A 12,032-nucleotide genomic window follows, 5' to 3' on the forward strand; every position below is an offset into this window, starting at 1 on the left:
ATATCAGAGGGAACTGAGGCACAGACTGGGTAAGAAACTTGCTCAAGGTCCCTCAATCCAGTAGAGGTCGAGGTGGGATCACCCTGAGACAGCCAGGCTCCTGCCCGACTCTGCTTTACTGACTGAAACAGAACCTGACCCTTTGCTGCCTGGGGAGCAAATCAAACATCTGCGGCCAGGATGTGGGGGAGCCGGCCTGGGAGGAATCAGGGCTCAGGTCCTGCACAGAGGGGGTGGGTGGGTCCCGCCTTCCTCCAGAGGACTGGCCAGGAGGGGCTGGGCCCCGTGTGGACAGAGCTCACATTTCTCAAGTGACAAGTCCCACATCCTGGCTGTTAGGCGGAAGTTCGTGATTTTCCCATGTTGGCTACAAGGCTCAACATCTTCAAAACCCTGGAATGGGCCTGGGAAGGCCCTGCTTTGCTAAGGCCCTGTGGTTCATCCCCTGGGGCGTCGCTTACCTTTCCTCCTGATCACCAGGGCCAGCTCCCGCGTGTGGGACTCCCGGCTGGCTTTGATGAACATCACCACTTGGTCGTGGGTGTGTTCTGAGATGTCCCGGCCATTGATTAACACAATTTGATCCCCTTCGTTCAGCTTCGGAATGCAGGTGTCCGCCTGGGTGGAGACGAAAAGCGAGTTTCTTTGGTTACCATGACACAACCCTCAAGGGTAGAACGCGGCTGCTCTCAGAGCCCAAACACTTGAGACCACGTTCGAGTTCTCTTCGCCCTCGGGATGACTGCCACTATTTTTATATCCACTGCTGGGCTGACATGGTTGCTGGCTGTGGGATTCCAAAGAGGTGCTGGTCACGACGTAAGCTACACAGCATTTTGGAATCAGGCTACGGAAATTACTGACGCCTTTTCTCTATGGCAGCCAGCCTTTACTTAGCTACTGTAACGTACTAACTGTGAGGCTCCAGATCTTTTGTTTTCTCGATGTGCTGCTAGAAAATGATCTGCCAGCCAAAAGCGTTGGTCTGTCTTGCAGTGGAGAAAGCCTGTGTCGTGAGCATGACACCAAAGGCAGAAACCCGCACGCAGAGAAACAGTGCACTGAATAGTGTAGGAATGGAGGCCCTCTCAATTCAAAGAGGCCATAAGCAGGAAGAAAAAGTAAACTACAGCCTTAAGGACCACTTAGGAGTAAAACCTCCAAGGGCGCCTGGCTGGCTCAGTCGATGAAGCGGCAGATTTCAGCTCAGGTCATGATCTCGCAGCTTGTGAGTTCAAGCCCCATGTTGGGCTCTGTGCTGACAGCTCAGAGCCGGGAGCCTGCCTCGGTTTATGTGTGTGTGTCTCTCTCTCTCTCTCTGCCTCCCTCCCTCCCAAATATAAACAAACACTAAAAAAAAAAAAGAGTAAATCCCCTCAACTGGTACCTTCTTAGGACAGCAGTGGCTCTCTGGTGTGCCCTACTCTAGAAAAAAAGCAAATGGTCTCCTGAGGAAGCCTAGACAGAAGGCAGAGGGCAGATGGTGGTGGGGGACGGTGGGTCCACATGCCCAGAAGTGAGCAGGGCAGCAAACTCTGTGCCTCAGTTTCCTTTTCTTGAGAGTACTTCTACATTTTAATGTGCCCACTGATCACCCAGAGATCTTGGCAAAAATGCAGACTCTGGTTTAGGAGGTCTGGGGTGGGGCCTGAGATCCTGCATGTCTAATGAGTTAACGCAGGTGATGCTGGTGCCACGTGACCAGCAAAGTTCTGGAAAAAACATGGGTTCCATTCTTTCTTTCCATCTATATGCATGTATTTACACACACTCTCTGTTGCTGGTAAAGAAACAGGACACAGAAATAGAAATGTTAGATTCAACAGAAAAAAACATACAGGAAATAATAAAATGTGTTCACTTACAGGTGACTCTGGGTTTATCCTTGATACCACAAGAGGCATCTTTTGATCCACTCCTCCCTATAAACGTGTTAAATAAAAAAACAAACAAACACAACAACGCATGAATAGCTCATCGCAACAAAGACCTGCAGAGATCTCTGACACAAGGGGGGCTCGTATTTCACTTTAACCTACTCTAATCCCAGGCCTTGGCGCCCTTTCAGAAGACAAGGCCCNGACTCAAGATGTGCTCAGATGTGCTTCCTGTTAAAAAATGCAAACATTCCCAGAGGACTCTGAACACACAGCCTTGAAGTGCTTTTGGAAAGGGAGCTTTCTGAGTAGCAGAGAGAAGCCGTAGAAACAGTCACAGGCTGTGAGGGCAGGTCCTCCGCAGGGTGCTGGGGTCCAGGGAGGGGGTGCCTGCTGGCAGCTGAGACCACCTGCCCTGATCCTGCTCCAGAGCAGGGGTTAGTTAGTCAGCTTTGTGAAGGGCCAGGAGGTAAATACTTTAGGTATGGGAGAGAGGCCTCTGTCACAACTGTTCAACTCTGCTGGAGTGTCGAAATAGCTGCACGTCATTTGTAAAGGAATGGGTTGTGTCCGTGTTCCAATAAAACTTTATTTGCAAAAACAGATGGGATGTGGCTTGTGGGCCAAAGTTTGCAGACACGGCCTAAAAGCAGGCAGAGATGGGGGAAGGCCCTGTAACTGTCCCTCCAAATTGAACTGTTATTCTCTCTCACTGGCTTTAGTGATGTTGACAGGTTCCCTGAAGAACCTCTTTTCTAGAGGTAGATCTACTTGCCAACTGTGTGCCAACTCTGAGCCTCAGCATACGCATTTATAATATGGGTTTAAAAATGCCAATTTCACTGACTGTAAGAACTCTCTAAGGTGCTATAAAGAAGCACACAGCAAACACCAAGAACGGAGTAGGCCCTTGGTGTGAGGCAGCTCTATGGCCATATTAAAAAACTCCTGAATTCTGAAGACTGAACCAATTTCCTTAATTTAGACTGAGGCATGTGGCACACTCCTCAGGGGAGTTTAAAAGCCATCTAGAGATTGTGTCACAGCATACAACTTCCTTACAAAGATATACAACATACCTTAAGATTAAATCCAAACTTTCCGTCTTCGTCTGGCGTGATGCGGATCAAAACCAGGTAGCCGTCGCCATTATCGTTCTAGAAAACGTTGCGAAAATGATGGATTGTGTTACTTGTCTCTCCAGTTGGTGGTGAGGAGATATTTTCTTTTAGTCCTAACTGCTTAACCCGCCCGTGAGGTGCCTGAGCACGGGGAAGGCTAGATGCTCACAGGGCCCGCGCTCACACACCTTGTCACAGTAGTACTGGCTGGAGTCCTCTGTGGAGCCCCCTTTGGTCACACTGTGGAAGGCCTCTATGAACTGCTGATCGACGCCATCTGGGGAGCAGGAGCCTGGAGCATTTGAAGATGGAGACACAGAACTGGATGACTTCTGGGTCAGGCAGCTTTGTGCTGGATTGTTCTCGGATATACTCCTTCATTATGGGGAAGGAGGAGATATCTTAATAACGGGAATAACATTTGAGCAGAGCAAGCATTACTGACTATGGGGGCCTGGCATCCCAGGGCTATCATGAACTCCTGCACCCTCAGAAGAGCTCCAAAGGTCAACTCCACGGGTCTGGCCCACCTGGGGTCCACTGGCCGCCCTTGCCCTTATCTGGCCTAAATACCATCACCTTTAGTTTTGGGGATCAGGGGCAGGAGGGGAGGGAAGACCCAGGAGCTGCTAAAACTCAGCTCTTTTCCCAGCTGCTTTAGAAGGTGGCTTAGTCAGATGCACGTCTCCATTCCTTCTGAAAGCTTTCTCCTTCCACCTCATTCCTCCTATTAGCTCTGCTTCAGTCGGACTCTTGGCTACCCCTCAAAAATGGGACTAATGTTGCACATTTGAGACAATTTATATTGATCCTAATTTGCATTATTTGCCTGTGACCTTCGTTAATTGTCTACAATGAGATGATACTTTCTTTTTTCTCCAATAAACGTCCTCCTGTGTCTTAGAGCTTCACTACCCAATATGGTAGCCACCAGTCACCTGTGGCTATTCAAATTAAAATGAAGATCTGGAAGTTCCGTGGGTGTACCAGTCACATCTCAAAATTGCTCAAGCGCCACATGTGGCTGGTGGCTTGGACAGCACAGTTACAGAACATTTCTGTCATCACAGGAAGTTCTCCTGGACGGTGCTGTCTTAGAGAGCTATAGACTACTAGAATCGAACAGACCTCTGCAGGCCTCTGGTCCAACTCCCATTTCACAGATGAAGAAACTGGTCTAATTTATAGCAACGTGGATGGAACTCGAGGGTGTTATGCTAAGTGAAATAAGTCAGGCAGAGGACAGCTACCATATGTTTTCACTCGTAAGTGGAACAGGAAAAACTTAACAGAGGACCATGGGGGAGGGGCAGGGGAAAAATAGTTACAGAGAGGGAAGGAGGCAAACCATGAGAGGCTCTTAAATACTGAGAACAAACTGTGGGTTGACGGGAGTGGGGGAGGGGGGAAAATGGGCGATGAGCATGGAGGAGGGCACTTGTTGGGATGAGCGTTATCTGGAAACCAAGTTGACAATAAACTATATAAAAAAATAAATAAAAAAGAAACCGGTCTAGAGAGGCTGACTGACTTGCCCAAAGACACATAGCTTTCCCCTCACTTAACATTCAGAATCTGGCAGACCTGGGTCCCCGGACATCTCTTTCTTTTCCAGGCCATGCCAGCTCTTCTCTTAAATCTCCCTCTTCCCCGCCATCACCTCTCTAAGCTCACAGGTCCACAGGGAGTAACCATCTCAGCTGTCACCATGCAGGACACTTGACTTCTGTGCATCATGCACACCCACACTATCCCCCTGCAAGCCACACGCCTCGCAAGAGATGCCTATGTCCTATGGGACATAGGGTTTTCCTTACCTTCTACAGACTCTGCCACAGTCTAACCACATTCAGACCTAAGTCATGAGAGAGGTGAGGAGACAAAGCACTCAGTGGCACGGGGTACAGAAAAGACGGGTCCTGCTGTCTCTCACCAAAGTTTTCTCTCAGACCCTTCTCTGTGGATTTTCCATCAAAGTAGGGCTCCTCTGTTCCCTAGCAAGTTCAAATGATCCTACTTTAAATTTAAAATCTGTGTCATAGTCACACAATACTTCACCATCTCAACTTATGTGAATATAAAAATTCAGTGACAGAAATAACAGCTATGTGCAAGAGAAGACTTTGGCCTTATGGCTTTCAAGTTGCTGGGTGAGGGGAGGGTGTTATGGATGTGAGGGCATCTCAGACACAGGATATTTTGGACGTGGAGCTGTATTCCAGTGGTAGATTTTTCAGACTGAAATGAAAGAGACTTTAATTAAAGCTTAAAAAAAATCCCCCCCCAAGTAGGGTAACTCAGCCAGTTTAACGTTTACAAGGGCACCCCCTAGTGGCAAGAAGGGCAACTGCTTGTCAGCTGCTGGACAAAAATGGAGCCAAACCCGGTTTAGGAAACACTATTTCCAGTTCTAGGGGTGGAGCTGAACCTTTAATATGAAGTTGCAAATAGCATACACTCCTCAAACGTTTGGAAGACTCTAGAAGGTGACAGTCAGAAAGGGTGAAGGGCATATAAACAAAAAACCAGAAGAGCAAGGTGACAAAGCAGAAGAGAACAGACTAATTTCAGTAAAATTCTAATTTTATATTCATTATGTTTAATTTCTATATTTTGAGTGTGTGGCTTGCATCATATAAAGTTTTAAAGTATTTTTCTTTTTCAGTATAGAATGTAACCGTCTACCTAACACAGCCCACAGTGCTAAAAATAATATATTCAAAGTCATTATGTGCCCAATCCTATTTTCTAAGTAGGGATGGAGGTTACTTTTAGAGAGCAATTTATTAAACATATGACAATTTTTTTGGCTGATCAACTATGTACAGACGTTCCCTGTAGGCTGCAGTAACGTTCTGCTCAGCGTGGAGGATGGACAGACAGATGGTGAGGAGGACATCAAACGAGAAACAACGAGAAGGTGGCAGCTGGATACAGCACACGGAAGCCAGGAGTGAAGACGCCAAACCAAGCGGGTTTCCTCCCTCCTTGGGGCAGGATGTGAGGTGCTACTGAGGGGGAGCCCTGTGGGTGAGGAGGGACGAGGGAGCTGNGTTCCAGGGAAAGGAGTGAAGTAACGGGTAGGATGAGCCGAGCCGAGAAGACAGTGTGAGCTGATGAAGCCAATAACTGGGGAGGGAGGGGACAGAAGAGGTCTGTCCCTGAGGCAGGAAGGGGGACAGGGAGGAGACTGTCACTGTTGTCTGAGAGCCAGAACAGTCTGGGAGGGACGGACACCTTCAGCTCCCTGAGGGCAGAGGGGGCAGGGACAGACTGGCTGACAGGCAGACCAAAGGGTATTCACCCTCAGGAGCCAGAGGCTTCAGAACTGTCAATGCCATGGACACGTATCAGAAACAAAAGCCATGGCAGAATTCACTTCTCAGGACAGCACCAGCATGAAAGAAATTAAAACTGCCCACGAAAGACTCCTGTGTGACGCCTTATACCGCTCTCCCGTACACTCTGCAAAAGGACAAGGACGTCCACCCCCAAGCCTGTTAGGGCGAGCAAAACAGTGTTCCACGGAGGGCTTCCCAGCTCTAACTGGGCTATGGTGAGGAGGCGTACGCTACGGTGGTGGGACAGAACCGGGGCCATCTGGTGTCACGTCTCTCTCTGGAGTCGAGGAGCTTCTTGAGGTCGGGAGAGACCTTCGTCCTCATTCTTTTCTTCTCTTAGTGCACATAACACTCGGCCGGGCATGCAGCGGGTGCGCGGGTAAGATGCCAAGGGAATGAAGAAGAAAACCACTTTACTCAAGTCCCCGGGACTGACTGGATTACTCGAGAAGAGCACAGAATTCACCCGGTCAGCTGGGAGCGGAGGTGAAAAGATGGGCTACCTAGTTCTCAGCCCCTGTGAGCTCAGAGCTGCCGAGAGTATCACAATCGCACGAGCCCCCCGAGGTTCTGGTTAAAATGCAGACTCTGATTCAGCAGGCTTGGGGGGGGGCGGGCAACGTCCGCGTTTCCGGGGAGATGCTGATCCTCCTGAGCTGCGGCCCAAACGGGAGTTATGAAGGGGCTGGAAGAAAGGATACCAGCTCACTGCCAGGGCAGTGTGTCTTTTGAATAAAATTCCTGGAGAAAATCTTTACATGATCTTATCTTTACATCAGATTTGTTGAATAACGGAGTACTCTTCTCAAGGGTGGGTTTTTATGATACGGACATTTCTTCCCTTGATACCCTTATCTCTGTAATAGATGCCAAGGGCCCAAGATCAAAACTAAACTCAAGAAACTGCTGATGGGGCTCAGCGACTCTGGTACAGCTGTGTTCCCTTCTGGGCCCTGTATTTCTTCACTGATGAAATCGCGGGCTATGCGTCTGTCCCCCAGCCCGGGCTGCCCCCTCAGGTATTAAGACATCTCAAAGGCAAGAAGGCACTTGTTAAAATTCAGTTAATTCGTGCTTTAGTTCTCTGATGAGAGTCTCCTGACAGAGGCCCTGCGGTAGCACCGACCACCCGGCTGTGCTCACAGGTGACGGTTAACCTGAACTCGGCACAGTTGATCCATTTGATTTCTTCTCTGATACAGACCCCACGTGATGCTGTGCATAGGATATGGGTGCCTAACGGGGAGGTGGCGGGGGGCATCCCACCGCGACAACATTGGAGCCTGTCACATAACCATCTGTCCAACCACACGAACGGCCACGGGATAGGGCCTAAGCGCCAGGCACTGCGCCAGGTCTGCGAGCGAAGGTGAAGGGGGCACTATGCCTCCTCCCTCAAAGAGCTCACTGTCTAGTTAGAGAGAAGACACAGAAGTGGAAAACCAACCAAATACTCGCATCGTGTTGTAATGGAGATGCTTCAGCTGTCGGGGCTGTAGTGGGAGGCCAGGGGAGCCTTCACAGGGGAGGGGGGACTGGACATGGAGTCTGAAAGGCGAATTAGTAAGGGTCTGAGGGAAGGAGAAGGCCGTCGCAGCTGAATACGAATAACACCAAAAAGACAAGACAGCAGCACATGCAAAGGCATGAAATTCTGAAAGCGCACAGGGAAGTGACGTGCTCGGGCACAAACTTCACAAAAATAAGGCTCCCAGCCTCGTGAAGGAGGGGAATCATAGCCCGCAGGACACTGAGGGCGCTATCGCGACGGTCTCTGTGACAGACGGCGGGGGCTGAACACGGGCAGTGCAGCGGGATGGCGGAGGGCTCCAATTCAAGAGATGTTCGGCATAGGGGAAGATGACCAAGGTGAGAACCTAGCTGAGGAAGGGGGAAGGGAAGGAGTCTAAGATGACCGAAGTTTCCAGTGGGTGCAAACAGGGTGCCCATGTGGCTGGGCTCCCCAAGTCACAGGGGGAGCCACAGGTCGGACAGGGAGATGATGTGTGGACACTGGCGTCCCTGGGGTTTTAAAGTATCGGTCATACGTCCACACGCACATGGACAGCCGCCAGGTGAGGACCGGCAACGTGCAGGGAAGACGAACACAGAACTGCTGAGGCAGACCTGTTGCTGGCTGGCCTCCTCCCACAGAGGCCCTTAGACGCACACGGATCGGGTGCCCCCGGCTAGCGTAGGACTGATGTGCTCGGAGAACAGTGACTAGCGGGCTGAGGGCTGGAGAGCGGCTAACAGGACTGGAATTGATTAATTTAAAGGAGAGTAGACGGGAAGAATCAGAAAGGGAGCTCCAGGCAGCGATCTGTGGACGGCACTGCTCATGCTGGGTCAGCGTCAAGGACACATTCCCTGCACAGTCTGGACAACCAGGCTATCCAACACCAGAAGGGGCTGCCACGCTGCAGGAGAGCTCCCCATCCCCAATGGGGCGACTGGGTGACAGGGGCGAGGGCATTCCTGCACTGCCGATGTGCCTGCAGGGAGGCATTCCCAGAGCCCCACTCAGCGCACAGAAGTTTGTTTTAAATGCTTATTTATTAAAAATGTTTTATGTGTATTTATTATTTTTTGAAAGAGAGGGAGAGACAGAGCATGAGCAGAGGAGGGGAGAGAGAGAGGGAGACATAGAATCTGAAGCTGGCTCCAGGCTCTGAGCTCTTGGCATAGGACCTGATGCAGGGTTCGAACTCACCAACCATGAGATCATGACCTGAGCTCAAGTCGGACACTCAACCAACTGAGCCACCCAGGTGCCTCAAAGCTTNAGCACCCCTCCAGAAGTTGTTTTTAACCTCTGCTCTGCAAAGTCACTTTTCCTTTAGAGAGATTCCCCTCCCACATTTTCTGGGTGGTAGGGAATGGTAAGTTGTTTTTTTAATTTTTTTATTTTTTTTGCCATGGAGGAAACTTCCTTTTCTGCAGATTTCGACCTTCGCTCTGAAGCAAGCAAAGGGACACGGAATGGCTGAGAGAAACCTGGGAGCAACAGAAGACTACAGCTGACTCGGGCACAAAGCAAACTGCCAAGGATTCATAACTATAATCATCAACTTTGCTGGGCTGCTATAAATACGGAACAACCCGGGGAGTGACTCACCCACTAAGATAATGCGCAGAGAGCCTGAGCCGCACCACCCTGGGTTTAGAGCCAAAGTCTATCTGCTCTTTTTCTTCCTCTCTCTTTCTTCTTCTTGTTTACATGGGTACAGAACGTTACGCTTACTTCCCCTTTCTACAAGGAACCCTCCGTACTTACTGACTGTGATATTATTCATCTGATTTCTCCGACAGAATACTTCTTTTTGCCTCTTAACACAAATGGGCTGTATAAAACATGTCAAACGTTTCTTCAACACCTTGCAAAAATTCAAGTAGCCACTATAAGTTGTTGTTTTATTCTCACAGAGTAGGGACTAGACTTTCCTGCTCGCCTTGGGCAGTGGGGGGTCCCAGACTCTTGGGGTAGGGGTGCAGCTGGCTCTGCCAGTAGGAAGGGATCCCCTCCCTGGGGTGGCAGGGGTGCCATTTTCAGCTGCTCACCCCCCTCACAACACAGAGCCACTAACTTAACTCTAGGAGACGTCTCCTGGCGCGCAGCTGCAACAAGGAAGGCTGCCTTTGAGTCACTGTCTGCTGCTTTTGACATTAAGCTGCAATGAAAAAAGTGCCCCGGGGATGACCCATCTTATGAGGTCTCCTGGAAGACTTTCAGAAAGAAGTGATGTGCCATGTTTACGGGTGCGCAGGGCCCGAAATTACTCGAGTCAAACAGGACTTTAAGGGAGTGAATTTTGAATCTAACTAATGAACGTAAATTTAAACAGCCCTACGTGGCCAGGGACTCCTGTGCTGGACTGTGAGGGTCCAGCTTCTGCACGAGTCCATGACATGGTGGCAGACCACAGGAGGAAAACCTGATGTGGGCTTCAGACACTTCCCCAAACTTCCCTTTCACCAAAGTGGCAGGAGATGCAATGAGGAAGGCTGACCATGTGCTATTTGCCGGCCGGCTCGGAGGCCTCTTAAGGCAAAGACTTGCCTAACTGCCCTTGACGTCCCCTCGGGGAGCAGCAGAAGGTACATTCGTTATGCTGCTGCACTCAGCCATGCATGCAGCCCTTTATTTATTTATTTTTTAAAATGTTTTATTTATTTCTAGGAGAGAGAGAGAGAGACAGCGCGAGCAGGGGAGGGTCAGAGAGAGAGGGAGTCACAGACTGAAACAGGCTCCAGGCTCTGAGCTGGCAGTCAGCACAGAGCCCGACGCGGGGCTCGAACCCGCGAACCGCGAGATCATGACCTAAGCGAAAGTCGGACGCTTAACCGACTAAGCCACCCAGGCGCCCCTGCATGCAGCCCTTTAAAATGTCCACACCCCACTGGACACAATCCGTGTCCTTCTACCCAGCACTGAGAAGTACTGTCAACAGCACTCTCTGTGATGATTGAGATGCTCTGTCTGTGCTGTCTGGAATGGCAGTCACTACCTATGTGTGGCTCTTGAGCACTTGAGGCTTGGATGACTGAAGAATGGAATTTAAATGTTAAGTAATTTAACCCTGAATAGGCACACGTGACTAGTGGCTACTGCACTGGACGGGGGACGTCTCGATGTTCCCCGATTCCGCGATGGGACTATACACCACAGTGGAAGAGCTGACACAGGGAGTGTGACTGAGCTTCCCAGAGCTCTCTGTCCATTTCCTAAGCCCTCCTTCTCCTTTCCCCAAAGCTACAGAAGCCCATCGCAGACTCAAACTGGCTCAAGTCATGCACGCCTGCATTCCTGTCTCGTATACCTAGATTTGCAAAACCATGAGGTCCCACAAAGGAACTCACACCCTTCCACAATGTCGGCGTCAACGGAGTTGCAAGTTGGAGCAAGAGATACTGACCATTTCAACAAAAACATCATCTAAGCTCAGGTGACAAGGAAATAGCAACCAGAGGATTATTTAACCAGAGGTGTTAAGAACACAGATAAGCTGGAAATCATGTTTGCTACGGTCAGAGACAACAGAGAGGTGACAACCTCACACATAAGTGGGAGGCGAGATTTGCAATTCACCTGCCGAGGTCTTGAATGCAATCAGGGTGCCAATCAGGATGCGTTTAATGCTTTAAGCCTAGCAGCTAGAGTGGTACAAATTTACAGATTAACTCAAGTGCCTTCTTGCTAATCCTGGGCTGTTCCGGGAGGCATTAGGTTTCTATAGTTCGGGCACAGTATGGGACTTAACAGAATGAGGACCCAGTGCCTACAGGTAACTTCCTAAGGGTTGGTTGATCCATTGATCATACTTCAGCTTAAAATGTCACTTTATGATAATGTCTACCTCAAAAACCTTGAGATCGCTAACTCTAAAATGTATAGACGCGGTAGAACTGTGAAATCATTGAGAGAAAAAAAAGAAGACCCATGAATAAGGCAAGGAGGAAAGGAAGCAGGGGCTGTATCAGAAACCTGGACTAAGGGAAGCCAATGCAATTAAACCTAACAGGGAGCTCTGAGTTCCCTGGGAGGCAAGACAAAAAGAGAACAAGTGAATCAGATAAACCTTATGGAATAAACTCAAGCCAGTACTTCCAGAGAGACATTTTTCCCCAGCCTGGAGATGTGAAGGGAGTTTGTCACATTTATAAAAAGGAAGGCGGGGGGGGGGGGGGTGCAA

General features: G+C 49.7%; 1 protein-coding gene across 2 annotated transcripts in view; it reads right to left on the reverse strand.

The window, feature by feature from the left end:
* PTPN3 (protein tyrosine phosphatase non-receptor type 3) overlaps positions 1 to 12,032 on the reverse strand; it is a 75,911-nt gene that overhangs the window by 26,879 nt on the left and 37,000 nt on the right. For both annotated transcript variants that reach the window (XM_077769842.1, XM_077769843.1), the window contains 4 exons: positions 3,187 to 3,373; positions 2,957 to 3,034; positions 1,866 to 1,922; positions 462 to 618 (listed from right to left, as the gene is read on the reverse strand). In XM_077769842.1, coding sequence (XP_077625968.1) covers positions 462 to 618; positions 1,866 to 1,922; positions 2,957 to 3,034; positions 3,187 to 3,373 — 479 coding nt within the window. The remainder of the gene's footprint in view (positions 1 to 461; positions 619 to 1,865; positions 1,923 to 2,956; positions 3,035 to 3,186; positions 3,374 to 12,032) is intronic.

Source organism: Crocuta crocuta, unplaced genomic scaffold (genome assembly GCF_008692635.1).
Source record: "Crocuta crocuta isolate KB4526 unplaced genomic scaffold, BGI_CrCroc_1.0 scaffold95, whole genome shotgun sequence".
NCBI classification, from domain to species: domain Eukaryota; kingdom Metazoa; phylum Chordata; class Mammalia; order Carnivora; family Hyaenidae; genus Crocuta; species Crocuta crocuta.